The sequence below is a fragment of the Apodemus sylvaticus genome, chromosome 2, assembly GCF_947179515.1.
Source record: "Apodemus sylvaticus chromosome 2, mApoSyl1.1, whole genome shotgun sequence".
Taxonomy (NCBI): domain Eukaryota; kingdom Metazoa; phylum Chordata; class Mammalia; order Rodentia; family Muridae; genus Apodemus; species Apodemus sylvaticus.
In genome coordinates, this window is record NC_067473.1 from 184,713,147 (window position 1) to 184,734,173 (window position 21,027).

At 46.7% G+C, this 21,027-nt stretch overlaps 1 protein-coding gene across 1 annotated transcript in view; it reads right to left on the bottom strand.

Moving 5' to 3' along the window:
- Positions 1-3,746: 3,746 nt before the first annotated feature.
- The window catches only part of Tm7sf3 (transmembrane 7 superfamily member 3), a 33,932-nt gene continuing 16,651 nt past the window's right edge, over positions 3,747-21,027 (bottom strand). Inside the window, exons 7-12 of the mRNA XM_052175283.1 lie at positions 15,853-15,939; positions 13,785-13,865; positions 13,151-13,303; positions 11,074-11,171; positions 9,704-9,866; positions 3,747-7,777 (exon numbers count right to left, since the gene is read on the bottom strand). Of these exons, the coding sequence (XP_052031243.1) occupies positions 7,515-7,777; positions 9,704-9,866; positions 11,074-11,171; positions 13,151-13,303; positions 13,785-13,865; positions 15,853-15,939 (845 nt within the window). The 3' untranslated portion in view covers positions 3,747-7,514. The remainder of the gene's footprint in view (positions 7,778-9,703; positions 9,867-11,073; positions 11,172-13,150; positions 13,304-13,784; positions 13,866-15,852; positions 15,940-21,027) is intronic.

Genomic DNA, 21,027 nt, shown 5'->3' on the forward strand with positions numbered 1-21,027 from the left:
TAAAGTGTTCCCCATCCTTGCAAGGGAACTGCAGGGCACAAAGATAGCACCTTAGACTTTAGGTTCTTTTATATCTTGGATTTGTTGGTAAATCCTGCTGGTTGTTTATGCAGGGATACCTACCAGCCCTAGTCTAAGCCACAGTAGAATGGATAATAACATTCAATCTTAGGCTGGGCAGTGGTGGCACACACCTTTGATCCCAGCACTTGGCTGGCAGAAGCAGGTGGGTCTCTGGGAGTTTGAGGCTAACCTGGTTGACAAAATGAGTTCTAGGACTAAACCATTTCTGAAAAAAGAAAAAAAAAAAAAACTGCCGTAAGAAGTCATTGTCAGGACACACTTGGTGTGGTTTAAAGCAACAAGAAAAACCTAAGGCCACATAATGAAAGTGTTGAGTTACAGACCTACAGGGCTTGGGGGGTGGCTTAGTTGGGACAGAGCCTGCTCTTGTATTCCTCGAACTTATGTTAAAAAGCACTGAGGGCCTAAACAATTCTCAAGGTCCTGGGGAAATTCAGGTGGAGGCTGGCTCCTAACAGAATAGCAAAGGTCAGCAGGTTTGGCCACTTTGAAGATTTAAAAAAAACAAACACAGTGACATAGTAGGCATTCCACATGTACCTCTTTCTGTACTGTGAGTCTTGTTTAAATCACTGGGCATGTATTAGCTCTTATCTGGAGAAGGCACTTGAGATAGAACCCGGCAGGACCTTGCCTCTACCACAGTGCACATCCTCAGGTCAGGCCACGTTCACCTTTACCCTTTATCTTTAAAGGAAAGTGAAGGTGTAACCACAAATATAACTAGTCAGTAGATCTCCCACAACCTTATTCCCAACCCCTGAACTTACTGTACATTTCCTGAGTCTCAGAAACCTGTCTGGTTATTTGTAAAGGTGTATGTACAAACAACTGGAACTATATTGTACTGGAATTGTTTAAATATATATAACTGTGGTGGGGCACATGCTACAGCACCCACATGTCACAGCACACACATGCAACACATGCTCTGGAGACCAGAAGATGATTCTGTGGCGTGAGTCCTTCCACCTTTACGAGCTGCAGGGACCGACTTCAGGTTTCCAGATTTGAGGTCAAGATTCTGCACTGGGTTCTTAACTTCAGATTTTTTTTTTAAGTTAATAACATCCCGTGCATTCTTTTCCCATTTCAGCAAAACAGATCAACTAGCCCACTCTTTCAAACCACTGAAGCCTTGAGCAAGTACCAGCAGTTAACCCTGTACTCATGATAGAATTATTAATCCTGAGATACAGGCCATTCTTCCCAAAGAGCATGGGCAGGAAGAATACATGGGAACTTTAAGTGTAACCACAGAAATGGGAACTGTTTGGCATGCAGGCTCCCTACAGACTTAGCACTCTCTGTTCTGGACTCCTTTAAAATAGATGTGTCCCTGTCCCTTTCCATTCTCAAATCCCAGCAGGAACCTGTGGCTCAGTATTATCCTAAGAGTTTCTCAAATACCAGCTTGCTCTAGAAGGGTCTGTATTAACACCTACTGTCAAGACAAAAGGCCAAAAAGGAGTCAGTAAATAAATGTCGCAACACACACACACTTTAATCTGGCCAAGAACATCTGGAGCTTCGCCCTTAGTGACCTATGTTTACTCCAAGCGAGGCTCAGACCACTCGGGTCATCCTTAGCAACATAGCAAGTTCAAGGCTGGCTTGAGCCACATGAGATCCTGTCTCAAAAAAATACTTTATTTCCCCTTCTGAGAAAGATTCGAACATTCTCCCTTAGACACTCTGTTTTCCTTGGGTTCTTTGGGTCTGTAGAGTAGGTATATCGTGGGTATCCTGTGCTTTTTGGCTAATATCCACTTAGATACCATGCTTGTCCTTTGGGTCTGGATTACCTCACTCAGGATGATATTCTCAAGTTCTATCCACATGCCTGCAAAATTCATGATGCTCTTGTTTTTATAGCTGAATAATATTCCAATGTGTAAATGAACCACATTTCCATTATCCATTCTTCAGGTGAGGGACATCTAGGTTTCCAGTTTCTGTCTATTACAAATAAGGCTGCTATGAACATAGTTGAGCAAGCGTCCTTGTGGGATGGTAGAACATCTTTCAGCGTACATACCCAAACTCAGGTCTTCGGGTAGAACTATTTCCAATTTTCTGAGAAACCACCAAATTGATTTCCAGAGTGGTTGTAAGTTTGTACTCCTGTCAGCAATGGAGGAGTGTCCCCTTGCTCTACATCCTTGCAGGCATGTTTTGTCACTTGAGTTTTTGATCTTAGCCATTCTGATGGGTATAAATTTCAGAGTTGTTTTGATTTGCATTTCCCTGATGACTAAGGATGTTGAATGTTCCTCTTAAGTGCTACTCAGCCATTCAAGATTCCTCTGTCATGAAATTCTTAGGCAAATGGATGGAGCTGGAGAACATCATACTAAGTGAGGTAACCCAGTCTCAAAAGATCAATCATGGTATGCACTCACTAATAAGTGGATATTAGCTTGGAAAACTGGAATACCCAAAACATAATCCACGCATCAAATGACGTACAAGAAGAACGGAGGAGTAGCCCCTAGTTCTGGAAAGACTCAGTGTAGCAGTATAAGACAAAACCAGAACAGGGAAGTGGGAAGGGATGGGTGGAAGAACACAGGGAGGGAAGGGGGCTTACGTGACTTTCGGGGAGTGGGGAACCAGAAAAGGGGAAATCATTTGAAATGTAAATAAAAAATATATCGAATAAAATTTTTAAAAAAAGTCTGTTTAGTTTTGATTTGCATTCCTCTGATGACTAGGGATGTTGAACATTTCTTTAGGTGATTCTCGGCCATTCAATATTCCTCAGTTGAAAATTCTTTGTTTAGCTCTCTACCCCATTTTTTAATAGGGTTATTTGATTCTCTGGAGTCTAACTTCTTGAGTTCTTTGTATATATTGGATATTAACTATCGGATGAAGGATTGGTAAAGATCTTTTCCTAGTCTGTTGGTTGCCATTTTGTTCTATTGACAGTGTCCTTTGCCTTACTGAAGCTTTGCAATTTTATGAGGTCCCATTTGTTGATTCTAGTTCTTAGAGCATACGCCATTTGGTGTTCTGTTCAGGAAATTTTCCCCTGTGCCCACGTGTTCGAGGCTCTTGTCCAGTTCCTCCTCTCTTAAGTTTCAGTGTATCTGGTTTTATGTGGAGGTCCTTGATCCACTTGGACTTGAGCTTTGTACAAGGAGATAAGAATGGATCAATTTGCATTTTTCTACATGCTGACTGCCAGTTGAACCAGCACCATTTGTTTAAAATGCTGTCTTTTTTCCACTGGATGTTTTTAGCTCCTTTGTCAAATATCAAGTAAACATAGGTGTGTGGGTTCATTTCTGGGTCTTCAATTCTATTCCATTGATCTTCGTGCCTGTCTCTGTACTGATACCATACAGTTTTTATCACTATTGCTCTGTAACAAGCTTGAGGTCAGGGATGGTGATTCCCCCCCGAAGATTCCACCTCACACCAGTCAGAATGGCTACAATCAAAAAACTCAGGTGACAGCAGATGCTGGCGAGGATGTAGAGAAAGAGGAACATTCCTCCATTGCTGGTAGGATTGCAAGCTGGTACAACCACTCTGGGAATCAGTTTGGTAGCTCCTCAGAAAATTGGGCATAGTACTACCTGAGGACCCAGCTATACCACTCCTGGGCATATATACCCAGCATATGTTCCAACATATACTAAGGACACATGCTCCACTATGTTCATAGCTGCTTTATTTATAATAGCCAGAAGCTGGAAAGAATCCAGATGTCCTTCAACAGAGGAATGGATACAGAAAATGTGGTGTATGTATACAATGGAGTACTAGTCAGCTATTAAAAACAATGAATTCATGAAATTCTTAGGCAAATGGATGGAGCTGGAAAATATCCTGAGTGAGGTAACCCAGTCACAAAAGAACACACATGGTATGTACTCACTAAGTGGATATTAACCCAAAAGCTCTGAATACCCAAGATAGAATTCACAGATCACATGAAGCTCAAGAAGAAGGAAGACCAAAATGTGGGTGCTTTGGTTCTTCTGAGAGGGGGAACAAAATACAGGAGCAAATATGTAAAGTATAGAGCAGAGACTGAAGGAAAGGCCATCCAGAGACTCTCCCACCTGGGGATTTATCCCATATACAGTCACCAAACCCCAACACTATTGTGGATGCCAAGAAATGCTTGCACAAAGGAACTGGATACGGCTGTCTCCTGAGAGGCCCTGCCAGAGCCTTACAAATACAGAGGCAGATGCTCACAGCCAACCATTGGACTGAGCTTGGGGTCCCCAATGGGGGAGTTAGAGAAAGGACTAACGGAGCTGAAGGGGTTTGCAACCTTATAGGAAGAACAACAATATTAACCAACCAGACCCCCCCTCCCCCGCAGAGCTCCCAGGGACTAAGACATCAACCAAGGGGTACACATGGTTCCAGCTGCATATGTAACAGAGAATTTCTTTGTCAGGCATCAATGAGAGGCGAGGTCCTTGGTCCTATGAACGCTTGATAGATATGCCCCAGTGTAGGAGATTTGAGGGCAGAGAGGTGGGAGTGGGGTGGGTGGAGGAACTCCCTCACAGAAGCAGGGGGAAGGAGGATGGGATGGGAGCTTTCTGGGAGTGGGGGAAAGTGGAAAGGGAACATTTAAAATGTAAATAAATAGTATATCCAATAAAAAATAAAATATTATTAAATTAAACACCAGGTGGTGGTGGCACACACCTGTAATCCCAGCATTCTGGGAGTCAGAAGCAAGCAAATTTCTGAGTTCGAGGCCAGCCTGGTCTACAGAGTGAATTCCAGGACAGCCAGGGCTACACAGAGAAAGTCTGTCTTAGAAAAAAAAAAATCCAAAAAAAATTTTTTTAAAAATATTTAAATCTTAAATAATACTTTAGTTATTTAAAGAAAAAGAATTATATTTAGTTCTGTATTAGGGGAGATTAGATATTGCAAGTGGATGGAAGGAGGGAACTGGGTGGTAAGGGGATGGGGAGGGGACTGGAGGGGAATCAGATGTAGGAAGAGCAAAGAAGAGAACAGAAATTGGTGGTGGGCAGGGCAGGGCATCTCCAGAACGTACTGAAGAGTCTATGTGGGTGATGAGCTAAGACTTCTAGCAGTGGGGGATATGGAACCTGAATTGGCTACCTCCAACAGGTCTCCCAACAACCCACACACAAAACTTTAACCCAAAACTTGTCCTTCCTACAAGATGTGGACAGACAAAGATGGAGCAGAAACTGAGGGAATGGCCCACCAATGGCCTAACTTGAGACTCATCCCACAGGCAAGAACTAAACCCTGGCACTATTAACAATACTCTGCTGTGCTTGCAGACAGGAGCCTAGCATAAGTGTCCTCTGAGAGGCTCCACCCAGCAGCCAGTGGAAACATGCTGAGACAAACATTAGATGGTTGGATGGAGCATGGGGAGTCTTGTGGAAGAGTCAGGAGAGGATTGAGGGACCCAAAGAAGACAGACTCCACAGAAAGACCAACAGAGTCAACTGACCTGGACCCTTGGGGGCTCCCAGAGACGAACCACCCCCAAAGAGCAAGCAAGCATGGGGCTGGCCCTAGGTCCTCTGTACATAGGGGCAGATGTGCAGCTCTGTCTCCGTGTGGTCCTCTAACAACCGGAGGAAGACTGATCCTGACTGTCGCCTGCCTGCGGATCCTATTCCACCAACTGGGCTGCCTTGTCTGGCCTTGATGTGCCTAGTCCTGCAGTAACTCGATGTCACAGGATGGAGTGATAGCCAGCAGACCTCCCCTTCTCTGAGGAGAAGACTGGGGGGGGGGGGGATGGGAGGAAAGGGGGCTGATACTGGGATGTAAAGTCAATAAATGAAAAAAATAAGTAAATACACTTAAATATACATAAACCATAACATATCACCCTGGATTCCCTTCACTTCCTGTTATCCTTAAGTGAAGTTTTTAAAACAACTATTTTCCAATTTAACTTTATATAAGTACAAACATGACTGGTATAAACTCCTGGAGACATCCTAATAAGCAGCACATAAACATTTTCTCAAAGTAGATATTTATTACAAAAAGTATACAAATGGTATTATTAAAAATTATGAAAATTTACAAAAATTGTGTATCTCCCAAAGCACCTTCTGCCTTTTATAGCTCTGATGGGCAGTGTGTTCTGACAGTACAGAGAATAGTTCTCCAACAATCTGCACAACTAAAATACATGCATGTGATAGAAGCCAGAAACCCTATAGCAATTTTTTTAAAAAAGAAATTATTGCTGAAGTAATAACAGAACAAGAATTTTCAGAAATGAACCAAAAGGGGTTCATTTTACAATGTTTCATTACTTTTTAACTTGAAAACCTTTTTTCAAAGCCAGAACTGAAGACTCCACCCACTCCCTGAAATGGCAAGGCTAGTCATGCTGTGAGGAGACTAAGAGGCAACATCAAAGGTTAAGTAGTGGTAACTCTAAGGGAGCACACCACTGATACACCAGTGCACTGTGCGTCACATACATCAGGGACGCCAGATCACAACCCACAGCCTGATGTTCAGAGGAGTCAAAAGAGTGTGGCGGCCTTGAAGCAGCTTGGCTGAGTGATCCCTCTGAGCTTTGGAGTACAAGAGCTCTGATTATGCAGAGCAATCCTTAACACAACTTCACAGGGTGCTAGGAAGAAGGTCTCATTGACTTCTCTCTGACAAAATACAGTCCAGTCACCAACTAATGCAACCTAAGAAAGAAGGGTCAGCAGCCAACACTGCTTTAAATGGCCCCAAAACAAAAATAGGCCAAAACAAAAATGGGCTATAAATAACTTATTCATATAAAAGTTATATTATCTGTAATACACTGAGCTATTTTAGATTACAGAAATAACTTATTTAATTCACCACTTCAAGCACTAACTGGCAAAACAACAGGAAATCTACATTGATACACTTTAGGATAGTTTGTCACAGTTTTTAAAATAAATCATTTGAATATTGAAAAAAATGAAAAGGGTTCCTGATTTTAATATGAGATGGAGCCAAATAATCAGACTGCTTTTAAGGAAAAAGGGAGGTTACTTTTCTCTTAGTCTTGACATTCAAGGGCCCAGAATCAAATCCCTAAACTACACACAAAGCAAATAAATACCTACTGCCTGCCTTCCCTCCACAGGTTCAGACTGAGTTGTAACTGTCTAAGAAGCTACAAGAACAAAACACCAAGATTTTAAGGAGACATTTTTATTTTTTGTGTATTTTATAAAAGACATCAATCATCTATTTATAAACCAAAATGTAACGTCTCAAGATTGTGGAAAATGAGGAAAAACATCTACAACCATCTTTTTGGTGATTTTTCTAACCTTATCACTTAGAATTCTCTAACTCCACTGCTGTACTTCAATGGGGCGTCACCCTATCGCCCACCCCAGCTGACCCCACACTGGCCCTGGGACAGCTCCAGGGCAAGCACACTGACCCGCAGCTGTCTACAGAAGCAGGGGTGTCCGCTCTCCAGCCGGTTGTTCCTTGTGGAAGAGCTCTTTGATCCAGGCGACCCGGCCATGAAGCCTCTCTCTCAGGGGAGGGATGTGATGGCTGGGGTCCAGAATGTTGGTCACTCTGCGATCTCTCTCTTGCTTCCACAGCTTGTAGGGATGGGGCGGGAAAGGCGGCTGTCCCCTTTCTCTTCGAATCTGAAGTGTAATTCCACTGACAGCCAGCATCCCCCACACAGCCAGGATGATGTAGTCTAAGGGAGAGAGATCCTTTGTACTCATGGGATTTTGTGTGGTGGGATGGTTTTGCTTTTCAGTGTGTCTCAAGTTACAGCCCAGACTAGCCCTAAACTCAGGGCAATCCTCCTGCCTTCTGCTCTTGAATACCAAGATTATACACATGAGCTACCGAGCCACTGATTTTTGATTATATATGTATGGCGTGTGCAGATGCATGTGTGCGGAGGCCTGCGCAGGTGGCAGGTGTCTTCCTCTACTGTAATCCACTTCACTGTTCGGACAGGCAGCCTGTCCCATTGAACATGACCAGCTAGAGCAGCTGGCCAGCAAGCCCCACTCGCTGGAGTTACCTATGCATGCTGTGACGATCGGCTTTTTACACAGGGATCTGAACCAGCGTCCTCACGATGCAGAGCTGCCCTCCCCTGCCCCAACTTCTCCTTTTCTTTCTCTTTCCTTGCTCCTTTTCTCTCTTTCCTCCTTCACCGCCCCCCCTTTTATTCCTTTTATTTTTTTCAAGATGGTGGTCTTAATTCTGTAGTCAATCCTGACCCGGAACTCACTATTTGTAGCAATCCTCCTGCTTCAGTTTCCTGAGTGCTAGGAGTGCAGCTGTGTAGGAACACGCCTGGTTCAACTGTTTAACATTTAATGTGCGCCAGCGCTTCCCTTCGCAGGCTAAATGCATATCTTCCTTTCCAATTTTGGACGTCTGTCCAAATGTATTTCCTCACTTTCAAGCCAAGGCATGAGGAGACGCCACAATAGGCTCCTCTACCACAGGCATCCGAAAGTTGAAGCAGGTAGTGAAAGCTGGCCTTATAGCTCCCCGGACCTAGTGCACGCAGACATGGCCGCCCTAGCTACTCTCTACATACTCCCAGGGGCCCAGGCTGCCTACATGGATGGGACACAAGACAATGTGAGATGACACCCCAGATTTGACCAACCATCCGGCAAAGGCATGGCTCTGGAAATACCATTGCCTGGACTGTGTGCACTTTCCAGTGTGGCTGCCCTGGGCTCACCCAAGCTCTTGATGACAACCTCTTCCCCAGACTCTAAGCCCAGTAAACTCACTGCTTCTCACAGGAGCTCTGGTGGAATCAACCTTAGGCTGAGACCTTAGAAAGGTAGGGGTAGACACTGCCTAGACCCCACAGTCCCAGGGAGAAAATTCACACAGGGTCTCCCCCCCACTGACCTCACACCCAAAGGGGAGATCTTGACTGTTGTCTCTAAGTAGAGGCAAAGATTTGCCGTAAAAAAATCGTAACAGTCACAGCTGTACTGTCCTATGTCACAATTCTAAGGCATGCTTCTCTACCTAGGCCTTTAAACTTGTCTGAAACCAACACAGTTTGAAGACTCTGTGAATGTGTAGTGTGTTCTTTGTTTCCTTTAAAGAGTTAACACAGCTGTATGTTGGGGTCCACACTCAACATCTCAGGGAAGATGAGGATCTTCTAGAGACAGGAGGATCAATGTTAATTTGAGGCTAGCTGAGGCTACAGAGTGAGGCTCCTGTCTCCAAGACAAATTAAGATAGAAAATCAGTAATGGACGGAATCTTCTAATTAAGGTAACAACATGATCAGTAAATTGAAAATAAACCACATCTTCACTGAAATGAGGAGACAAAAGGATACAGTTAATTAAATCGGGTGTGACACTCGTTCCTCATCCACCCCCACCCTTGGATGTCAAGCAGGCTCCCATCTGAGAATGGAAGGTGAGCAGGCCCAGATAGCAAAGCCCACGTAGCTGTTTGGAAGGATGAGTGCCCAGGGCCTTAGCCATCCAAGTCTTTTAGTTCCCGGCAGGAGCATTCCCATGGCACCTGTACCACGGCTCCTCTCCCAGCCCTAGGGGAAGCTTACATGCTCCTGTTAGGGCGGGTTAGTCAGCACACCTATTTAGCCATCAGTCCAGTGTCTTACCGTTGGTCTGGAAGGGCACTCTGATGAAAACCCCTCGGAAATCTACGTTGAGAGCTCTCCTGAGGACGTTCAGGGTGATGTAGGAAAGGCTTGTGAACATGTAACTGCTAACAGCCAACACCACGGAGTAGGAGCCCACGACTCCGCAAGCCAGGATGTTCAGCTGTGGACGAGCAGAAGAGACAGGTGTCATCCATGGAAGGAGAGCAGCCTCCAGCCCCCACGATGGCCTTGCTGTCTTAGCACTGACAAGGGCTAGTGAAGAGACGGTAAAAACAACCCTCCTTGCCCACAGTGGGTCTTCTTTTTATTCTCTGAGGGTTTCATACACTGTATTTTTATCATATTCTTTCCTGTCCTCCCATCCCCTGTAGTAAGTTCTTACCTACTACAGGTAATAGGGTTGGCTCAGCAGTTGAGACTACTTGCTGCTGTCAGGGGACCCAGCATCCACATGGAAGTTTACATCCATCCTTAACCATGGTTGAAAGGGATGGGAACCCTCGTCTGGCCTCTGTGGGTGCCAGGCACGCACCAGGTACACATATTTACATGCAGGCAAGACTCTCAAACCACCGTGCAACCATAAGGCCAGTGACACCATTCCATCAGACCCTCTGTGGTAACTGTGGCCCTCCAGGCCTGTGTAGGTCACTTTGATGCCTGAACCATGGGAAAACTGCCTATCGGTGTCCCCCTCAGAATGCAACCCTGTCACTGAGTGATACACAACTAGACTGTAGAAAATAGTCTCCCCTGAAGAAGAACTTGCACAGTAAAATCTAATCAAAGGAGCCACTCTGCTGTAGTAGAGGAAGGTGTCTTGCTCTGCTCTCGCGGGTGGGAGGTACTGACCCTCTGAGGGACTGGCGGCTCTTCAAATCCCTGACAGGCAGGGCAGAGAAATCGGGAAAGGGGCCACAGACAGATTGATAAAGACGGCACTCTTCCTGATCCTTCATCCTCTTGACAGGAGACACGGGCCATAGGCTTTTCTCCCTGACAGGTCCCCTTTCTGGCTGACCAGTCCAGGATGGTCAGGTAAGTTAAAGGCTGGCCCAGAACATGCTTCCCTGAAGCTACAGGCCCTATCTATCAGCTCCCCTTCATTGTTTAAGTTGATCAGTCCAAAATCAGGGGAGGGGAGCTCACCCCAGGCCACCAGAAACAGTGCTGTGTGTGTGTGTGTGTGTGTGTACACTTTCACTTTGAGTACAACTTGCTTGCTTTCATGGGTGGGGAGAGCAGACCTGCCCTGAGGCAGACACGTGATACTCACAGAACTTCCTCAGCACAGATAACCACACAGTGCTCAATGGGGAGCCCTGAAGGCTGGCTGGAGGGGTCAGCTGACCCGCTGGCACACTTACTATTCGTGGGCAGCCCATGAAGATGACTGGAACAAGCAGAGCTATGCAGGAGAATGTCACCCAGAACACCCCATCATCATGAAAAACATTCAGGGTTCCTGGGAAAGTGGAGAAACCAAGAATACACAAGGTGCTCACGAGTTAAACCTCACGGTCTTGGCGTCCGGACGCAGACACTCACACAAGGCCTAAAGTGGCAGCTAGGGGCTATGCTCCCAGCCAGGCCCACACTCTGGTTTGCATTTAATGGTCAGTATACTCCATACCACCCTGTGTGTGTTTGTTTGAGGCAGGGCTTCTCAGTGTAGCCTTGACTGTTCTATAGATCAGGCTGGCCTCGATCTTTATTATCAGGAAGTGCTGCCTCTGCTGGGATTACACGTGTGTGCAACCATGCCCAGCTAACATAATGCCTTGTTTGTTTGTTTATTTGGCTTTTTTAAAGATTTACTTATTTATTTTATGTATGTGAGTACACTATAGCTGTCTTCATGCACACCAGAAGAAGGCATCAGATCCCATTGCAGACGGTTGTGAGCTACCATATGGTTGCTGGGAACTGAATTCAGGACCTCTGGAAGAGCAGTCAGTGCCCTTAACCACTGAGCCATCTCTCCAGGCCGACATCATCCCTTTTAAGGGCATCTTCAGGAAGGTGTGAGGGGGACTAGGGGTGACCTAAGAGACTGCCACTGCCCTTGCTCTCCCGTTCATCAGCCCTGTGACCCTGGTCTGATTCCTATCGCTACCGTGGTAAGACTGATTATACATACTGTGTGGAGGCCCGCTGCCCCTCTAACTCTAAGCTTTCATAATCTGTTAGGAGGAGATCCTCACTGATGATATTCCAAGTTAAGAAGTAAACTCAATTGGAATAGATTTGAACCACTAGCCCAATTCCTCCCATGAAGAACTAACTCCAGGACAGACCAGAGCGGGACACTTATGAGCTTCACACACTTTCTGCTACTACACACCTGGGTGACCCAGAGCTGTGAGGTCACGACACCTGCACTGCATTCCCAGACACTTGAGTGTCTGAAGAGGAATGCTTCTGCACTGAGGAGGCAGGAGAATCTCTGAATTTGAGGCCACCTTGGTTTACACAAAAGTTCCAAACTAGCCAGGATCACACAATGAGACCCTGTCTCAAAAAAAAAAAAAAAAAAGTAAAGAGTTGAAAATTAAAAAGGGAGCCACAGGGTTGAGAAGCCGCAGCATACTGACTCTTGTCACAAGTGAACAAGCTGTTTTTAATTTTTATAGACTCATTTAATTTATGTGTATTTGTGTTTTGGATACACATATGCACCAAGTGCCAACCTGGTGCCCGCTGGGTCTCAAGAGGGTGCCAGAACCCTGGGACTGGAGCTAACAGCACATGGGAGCTGGAGCCCAAACCTGGGTCCTCTGCAAGAGCGGCCCATGCTATTAACTGCCAAGCCATCTCTCCAGCCCCAGTCAGATTTTTGTAACTGATGGAAATAAAGACCTTAACACAAGAACTTTAACACTGAACCCTGCAGAAGCAGCTTCACAAGTCCTCGGCTGCTTGAGAACCCCTGGGGTGGGAGATGGAAAAGGGTGGGACAGAGGCAGGTCGAGAGAAGACCGGAAATAGCACCAGGTTCCCAAGCTCAGCGCCCATCATAGCAGCACCTGGTTCATCCGGGAGACATACTGGGAGTCTCCTTATGACTCGTTAGACTCCAAGGTTGAAAATGTTTACAAAGTAACCACGCACAGTGGCTCACACCTGGAATCCCAGTGCTCAGGAAATTGAAACGAGGATTACTATGAGTTGCAGCCAAACTAGCCTGCAAAGTTAGACCTTGTATCAAAATCCACAAAATTTAAAGTAAAATTTAAAAATAAAATTAAGCCTCTGTTCTCCCCTCTAAGGTCCCCAAGAAGGGTGCTCTCTGCTGGCCCTCCCCTTAGTGTCAAGCCATCTCTGCAAGTACCTTGCCTCTTCAGAAGGCAGAGATAAGCCACCCATTCCTGGATCCGGATTCCTGACAGCCCCAAAACCCTAGTAAAATCTCTCACAGCTTGAGAGTCAGCATCTCCTACCTACCCAGAGGAGTGAAGAAAGTCCCAGAGGAGACAAGGAAGCCCAGCACGAGTCCCACACACAGCATGCAGAGGGTGAGGATCCCGAATCGCCACCAGGAGGCCACCAGGAGGAGTCCACCGAAGCTGCCAGCTACAGCGGTGAGGACCAGGCGGACTGCACAGGGAGAGAACAGAGATGAATCCGCAGGCTTCGACCTGCCTTAGCATGTCGTAAGGTAGTCACCCTAGGGCTGGGGACAGGAGGACTTTGTCAGTGCCAGGACCAAGGGAACAAAGGCGATGACAGTTCTGTTAAATGTGTCGGGGCTGTGACTCGTGAGGCACTCTAGGCGCCTGCCTCTGCTTTTGTTTTTGAGACAAGATTTTACAATGTAGCACAGGCTGCTCTCAAAAGCATACTCCTCCTGCCTCAGCTTCCTGGGTGTTGGTTTTACAGGCACGTGTCCTGGCCCTACCTCTGTTGTACCCAGAAAGAGAGTCGAGAGGAGGTAGAGCGGGTTCCAGGCACAGGTTGCCCACCACCTCATACGATGCATGATGATCCCCCAGCACAGGCTAAACAGCACAAGGCATGGTGGGTAGGAAGCCAGCAGCTTCCTGTCTGCACCTGCAGCTAAGCTAGCATCTATACTCACCGTCGTACTTAAGGAGTGTCAGTCTGGTGATCAGGATGTAGAAGAAGAACCCCAGGAAGATGAAACCAATAAAGAATAATTCTAGGAGGAAACAAACCATCAGAGAATGGGAAACAAGTGAAAACCTCGGTCAGGATCCCGACCTATGCAATGGAGGCATCTAATTTACAAGTCTGTGCTAGAGCACCTAGATCTCATAGACCATGCCTAGTCACAGAAGGAACAGTTAGAAGTCAGGGGTAAAGTCATTTATTATTAAATGGATAATGAATATACTAGGCTACAGCACTGGGTGCTGCTGTCTGCCTGTGTTTGCCTGGTACATAGTTAAATGCTTCCTTGCTAGTCTCATAGTTCATCTTCATGTCTCTCCTCCTCCTCTCCTCCTTCCCCGCTGCTACCCCTCCTCTTCCTCCCCCTTCTTCCTCTTTTTCTTCCTCCTCCTCCTCTTCTTCATCTCCATTCTTCTCCCTCCTCTTTTCTTCTCCCTCCTCCTCCTCCTCTTCTTTGAGAAAGGGGCTCCTTATGTAGCTCAGGCTAGCCTCAGACTCATGGACTCACGATCCTTTTGACTCAGCTTTCCAAAGTCTGGAATTACAGGCATGGCTACCACAGCAGGCCATTGTTTTTTCAATGTGTGCGTGTGCTTGTGAGGACAGGAACAATCCCACCCATCACCTTTCACACTTTGAGACACCGAGAGGCGGATCTCTTGTCCTGCTGCTCCTCTGCCCGCCCATGTGCCGGCTCCAGAGGCTCTGGGGCTCTGCTTTGTCCACATCGCACCTTGCCTCACTGACAGGCAGTACTGCATCCAGGTCTCCACGGTCCTGGGGCTTGAACTCCAGCCCCCACACACAGCTATCTCCCCAGCCCTCCATCTTCCCTTTTGTACACACCTGCCAAGTACTGGAGCCTTAGCTATGTCCTCAGACCTGGGTTTCCTACTTAAATCCCTTGTGTCTAATCTGAAAGGACACACTAAATATTAGATAAATAAAAACAAGTGAAAGATAAGGAGAAATTAAAATGTGACTTTGATATATTCTCTCCGTCCATTGACATCCATGTAGCCTGGACATACACATAACTGTTTCCCACGAGTAAATCTAATCTTCTCTTTTTTAGGGGGTCGGGTGGGGTTCAAGACAGGTTTTCCTCGTGTAGCTCTAGCTGTCCTGGAACTCACTCTGTAGACCAAGCCGGCCTCAAACTCAGAGACCCGCCTACCTCTGTCTCCCGAGTGCTGCCATGTATGCCACCACCACCACCCTAGACTACTCAAGGATATCTAGATTAATCAAGATAAATCTGATCATGATGAGAAGGACACAGCTCTGGGTTTTCTCAAGTTCTCCTCAGCTGTCACTGAACACTGCATCTCAACACAGCAAGTTTGGGGACTTCCCCCAGAATGGCAATTATATTCTCAGTCTGTAATCACTGTGCCCTGAGGATGAACTCTTCCCTGTAATTTTTTCTTATCAACTAAGCAAGGAAAAAGATCATGTCAAAATGAAAGGAAAAAGGTTGAATTTCAACTCTGTCAGAGCAGGCGCCCAGGCAGGGCTGCCCAGGGATTACAGTTGCTGGTTATCACAACCTCTGATTCCATGTGTGTGCTCTGTCAGTGAAAACATCACATAAAAGGCAGTGCAGGTGTCCCTGGAGTCCCCCTTGCTGCCCTGTGGCACTTGTTCCATCCTGCAGTGGAAGCACTCAGCACTGAACAGACCCGTGGTCACTACTCATCATGGCCCCAGCCTGATCTCTACAAAATCAAATCTACTGCTGTCTCCAAACACAGGCGGTTTTCCAGTCGCCCACGTCTCTAATCTCAGCGCTCTCCAAGCCTTCAGAGCTGTCTGAGATGCACCACACAACCCAACCAACATCTCCTCTAAAGAGGAAGCTGCCCTCTGCTGCTGAAATTGGGAAAACTAAAAATGCGCGGCAGCTGCACTGACTCACCCACAGAAGTCTGTGAGCAGCGGAGGCACCCTCACAGGCCCCGGCAGCAGGGGATACATCACAAGGTGCAGAATGGGGGCTGGGTGGGAAAAGGTACCTGTTTTCCAGAATCTGTGTCCAAAGAAACAAATGAAGAGGCCAAGCATGGCAAACAAAGTGGAGAACACTTTCGTAGATACTCTTCCTTAAAAAAGTAAGATAAATAAAAATTAGTGGACAAGTGCATCTGTATTAATAAGCAAGGCAGGGAAGGTTGGAAGGTGTGGGTGGCTTGAGAGTCACTCACTCCACACATGATCACTGCTCCTAAAGATATCCTTCTTCCTAATGAGCTAAGCTATGCAGGCAGCTACCACAGCGGCTACTTTTTATAACAAGGAGAACCAGACAACACATGCTCTTGACAGAGGCACTCCAGGCTGCTTAGGGTGTTCCTTTAAGAACGATATAACCAAGCACGTGCCTAAAACAAGTTGTTTCTTCAGCAAATAAACTACAGAGAGAAAAGTGGGCACCCCAGTTAAGGGAAACTCATGAGCCATGTGCGGATCCCATCAGCCCTGACTCAGCCCTGGGTAGCGATGCATACCTGTAAGCCCAGCCCAGGGAGGCTGAGGCAGGAGGAGCACTTCGTATTCAAGGCCAACTGTGCTACCTGGTCACTTCCATGTCAGCCTGAGACAAAGAGTAAGCCCTGTCTCAAAAAAACTGAACAATGGTGCTGGAGATTCAGCTCAGCCGATATAAGCACTGTTGCTTTTATAGAGGACAAAGATCTGACTCCCAGCACCCATCCATCTGTAACTCCAGCTCCATAGGATACAGTGGCCTCTGCTGGTCTCTGCTGGCACTGAACTCACAGACTATACACAGATAAAACATCCAAACGCTCAAAATAAAAGTAAATAAATCAGTCATCGTTTAAAAAGAGATGCCCCTTATCAGGAGGAAACTCTGCTCACCAAATTCACCTTCCTTGGAAACCCGTAGAATGAGCATAAGGAAATTATCCTTCAGTAAGAACAGACCTACACTCTGAAAACTTAAGACAGATCAGTGCAGACCAGGGTCTGTGAACCACGGTCGGTGCACAGATCTGTTCTGATCTCACAGAACGATGAAGCTAAAGATAAAAATGCATATTCTGCCTTGGATCGTGGGTGGCTGTCACCAATACCAGAGTTGGTGGACTGTTCCACCTTGCTTCCCTTCAAATACGAAACCTGGGGTCTGGAAAGATAACTTTGTAGATGAAATGCCTTCCAAGCCCAAGATCCACATCCACACAGAAAATATTGGGTGTGGCAGTGGAGGCCTCCCAGTGCTGGGGAGGTGTGGACAAGAGTGTCTCTGGGGCGAGCTGGTCACGTGTGCACACCTGCAAACACTGTCTTACATACTCTTCTATCCCTGTGAGAAGGCAGCATGGCCAAGTATAAAACAGAGCATCAATCAGGGCTCCTTACAGTCTCAGAGGCGATTTCATGACCATCATTTCATGGTGGGAAGCAGCACAGGCAGGCATGAGGATGTGTGGCTGTGTTTGAGTCAGGTGGGAATCTCTGTGTGAGCACACACTACTCGGGTTCCAGAACCTTCTCCTGGACCCTGTGTCACATCCTCGCGAAGTTTAGTTTCAACAAAATCTGACGACTCCGATGAATTAGAATTGTCCCCCTCTCTTCTACCCTCTCCTTCCCTCTCCTCCTCCCTCCTAGCCCCATTATCTGATGGCACCAAATGTCTGACAGGGTCCCTCATCCTCTGCCCACCCTCAAAGTGATATCTCATCAACCTGGCCTCTCTTCTGCAAGAACCCATATTGTACTTTTTATAACCCTCACCCGACACTGGCTTTAGTGACTCTCCTCCCATATGCCTATACTTGCTGGAGATTCTTTTTTTTTTCTTTTCTTTTCTTTTTTTTTTTTTTTTTTTTTTTTGGTTTTTTTGGATTTGGTTTTTTTCGAGACAGGGTTTCTCTGTGTAGCCCTGGCTGTCCTGGAACTCACTCTGTAGACCAGGCTGGCCTCGAACTCAGAGATCCGCTTGCCTCTGCCTCCCAGAGTGCTGGGATTATAGGCGTGAGCCACCACCGCCCGGCCTTGCCGGAGATTCTAATGCTTTCATTCATTTGGGAATCTGCATGCTTGGCCAGACACTAAAGGTCCTTGTCCCCAGTTGGTTTTTGATTGATCAATAGAGATGCCAATGGTCAATTACTGGGTACGGGGTGAGACCCTTAGAGTTGTGCAGGTAGGACACAGAGAGGAACAGTGCATCTGTGTCATCCATGGGAACACAAAGCCAGGTAAGCAGAACCTACCTCATGGCTACATATACGGTCTTTAGAGCTGAGGCCTCTATCTTCCCCACTGCAAATTCTCACTGTGGTGGCATCCTGATGTCCTAATTGTAAGAGCCCTGTCTTTGCATAGTGTTCCTCATGACTTTACTAAGAGCTGTTGTCTTAGTTGTTGTGGGAGACAGGATATACCTCTCAGCTGTAGAGCTGTCCTGTGGTGCTTGCCCACCATGCATAGTGCCTACTTTAACCCTTAGCACTACAAAACAGTACTGAGGAAGGAAAGTGCTGAGACGTGGTCTTAGGCCCAGGATGACCTCAAACTTCTATGTAGCTGCTGGCTCTCCTGGCCACTGTAACAGGATCTTTCAGGGCTTGTTCTAGAACTAATTCCCTTTCATTCCCTTTTCACTCCAAGCGGGAAGACATCTCTGCTGTGGATGTGTGTCTTGAGCAACATTCTCTAGTTCTAGTCTTCCCCACATTAGCTGACATATCCAACCAACTGTGGACTGAAATCTCAGTGAGAACACTTGCTCCATGGGGCTCTCAAACTGCCATGGCCCTTCCTACTAGTTCACAGCAGCTCTCCTATAGTGGCTCAAGCAAACAACTAGGCCACTTGTCTTAGTTTCTTTTCCTATTGCTGGGATGAAAGCAACTTAACCCTGAAAAATGCAACTTAAGAGAAACAGTGTTCATTCTGACTTACAGCTCAAGGGTGAACTCCATTGTTGTGGGGAAATCCCAGTAGCAGAGAGAACTGGTCACACTACATCCATAGTGAACAGAGCCATATTGGGGTGTCATGCCACTTGGTAGGAACTCCACATTGATCAAGGTGAACTTCCTCTCCCAGACTTTGTTGAGCAGGGATTCCTGTGCTATTCAGGATCCTGCTCCACCTAGGGTGGAGTGCTCAGAGTGAAGGTGAAGTTCATTGTTCCTCCAGGTCTACAAATTCCTGAATTAAGCAGGTGACCCACACAGCTGCCTGAGCTGTGGAGCCAAGAACTGCCAGAAGACTTCCCCAGAACTCAGCCCGGAGTCTGGGGGGAGGGGCTTGCCCAAACTGTTAAATGGTCTGACCGCCATTAAAGTTGGGGCCTTGATCAGTAAACTATTGTCCTGGCCTTGTTCTTTTTGCCAGTTCCCCCATCCATCCCTCAGTTTCTGTTCCAGGAACCCAGTTCGCAATAGCTGCAGGCAGCTACAGGATACAACACTTCACGAATACTTAGCTAACTCAGCTCACTCTCTCCACTTTACACAGTCCAGGTTCCCTGTACAGGGAATGATCCTACCCGTGTGTGTGTGTGTGTGTGTGTGTGTGTGTGTGTGTGTGTGTGTAATTTGCCCTCACGTGACTGAGAAACAGAGGAATGTGTGCAGACCCAGGAAAGAAGCAGAAAAGTAAAAAGCATTGTACATCAACTAACACTGAGAGAGTAAGGGAGGAGTGAGTGCAGACCCAGAAAAGAAGGAGAAAAGTAAACAGCACCGTACAGCAACTAACAATACTGAGAGAGTAAGTATGTGCAACTTCTTCATATTATTTTTGCATCTTTTCTGTAAAATTATTTCCAAATAAGCAGAGTATACATGTGAACATGTAGACATGCACACACACGCACACAGGTCTCACAACCTCTCCACTGACGTCCTTCTAAATCATAGCATCCCTCACCTACATCACTTCAGGAAGTCTCCTGACTCATGTGGCTGTTTCTGCTGTCATTTGCCTTTTCTACACAGGCACTCTGACAGGTGACCCTGTCAGAGTCTAAGTCAGGATCAGGGCGCCCTTTGGTCAAAACCTTCCAGGGCTTTCTATGTCCTCCAGAAGAGAAGCTAGAGCCCATTCTGACCTACAAGGCTGGCCTGGAGCCACCATGCTGCACCCTGGGCTCACGCCTCCTGTCACTGTTCCTGTTCTCACTACTCTGCCTCAGACCTCCAGGCAGTCGCTCAGAAACAGGATTTGGCGTGGCTGTCCCCTCTGCCTGGCACATACCCGGAAGTGGATATGGCTCCTGCCTGCAAGGCCTTCACGAACAACCCTCTCACCTCAGACTTTTCTCAGACTGCTCCCCTTCCTGCTTTCTCCCTGGTACTCATTAGGTTCCCAAATTTTATGTTTTATAAATACTCCATCCCCGTCCTAGCTCCCCCACTACACATATATGTGTGTATATCGTATGTGGTGGAGGGATGGGCACCACCGGCCACACACTGCATGCTCAGTGCTGAGTTTTGTGCACTCAGATATTCTGTTGCTTTGCATGGAGGATATGATTCAGCATCTTTTTTAAAAATTTATCTTATGTGTATTTTGCTTGCATGTATCTCTGTGTACCATGTGCATGCCTGGTGTGGTGATTTGGATATGCTTGGCCCAGGGAGTGGCAATATTAGAAGTTATGGTCTTGTTGGAGAGGTGTGGCCTTGTTGGAGTAGGTGTGTCACTGTGAGCGTGGGCTTTAAGACCCTCATCCTAGCTGCCTGGAAGTCAGTCTCCTGCTAGCAGCTTTCAGATGAAGATGTAAAACTCTCAGCTCCTCCTGCACCATGCCTGCCTGGATCCTGCCATGCTCCTGCCTTGATGATAATGGACTGACCCTCTGAACCTGTAGCCAGTCCCAGTTACATGTTGTCCTTACAAGAGTTGCCTTGGTCATGGTGTCTGTTCATAGCAGTAAAACCCTCACTAAGACACCTGGTATTCTTGGAGGTCAGCAGAGGGCATCAGATGCCAGGAACTGGAATTATGCACGGTTGTGAGCTGCCATGGGAGTGCTTGATCTGAACCTTGGTCATGTGCAACAAGTGCTCTTAACTAGTGAGCCCTGCCCTCATCCCCAACGTGGGGCCTGACAGACGGCATGAGAGACCGAGTAAATGAACGGCAGACAGGGCACTGTGAACACCCTTAGGCTCTTCACAGTGGAAACCGATCTGCAAAGCCGA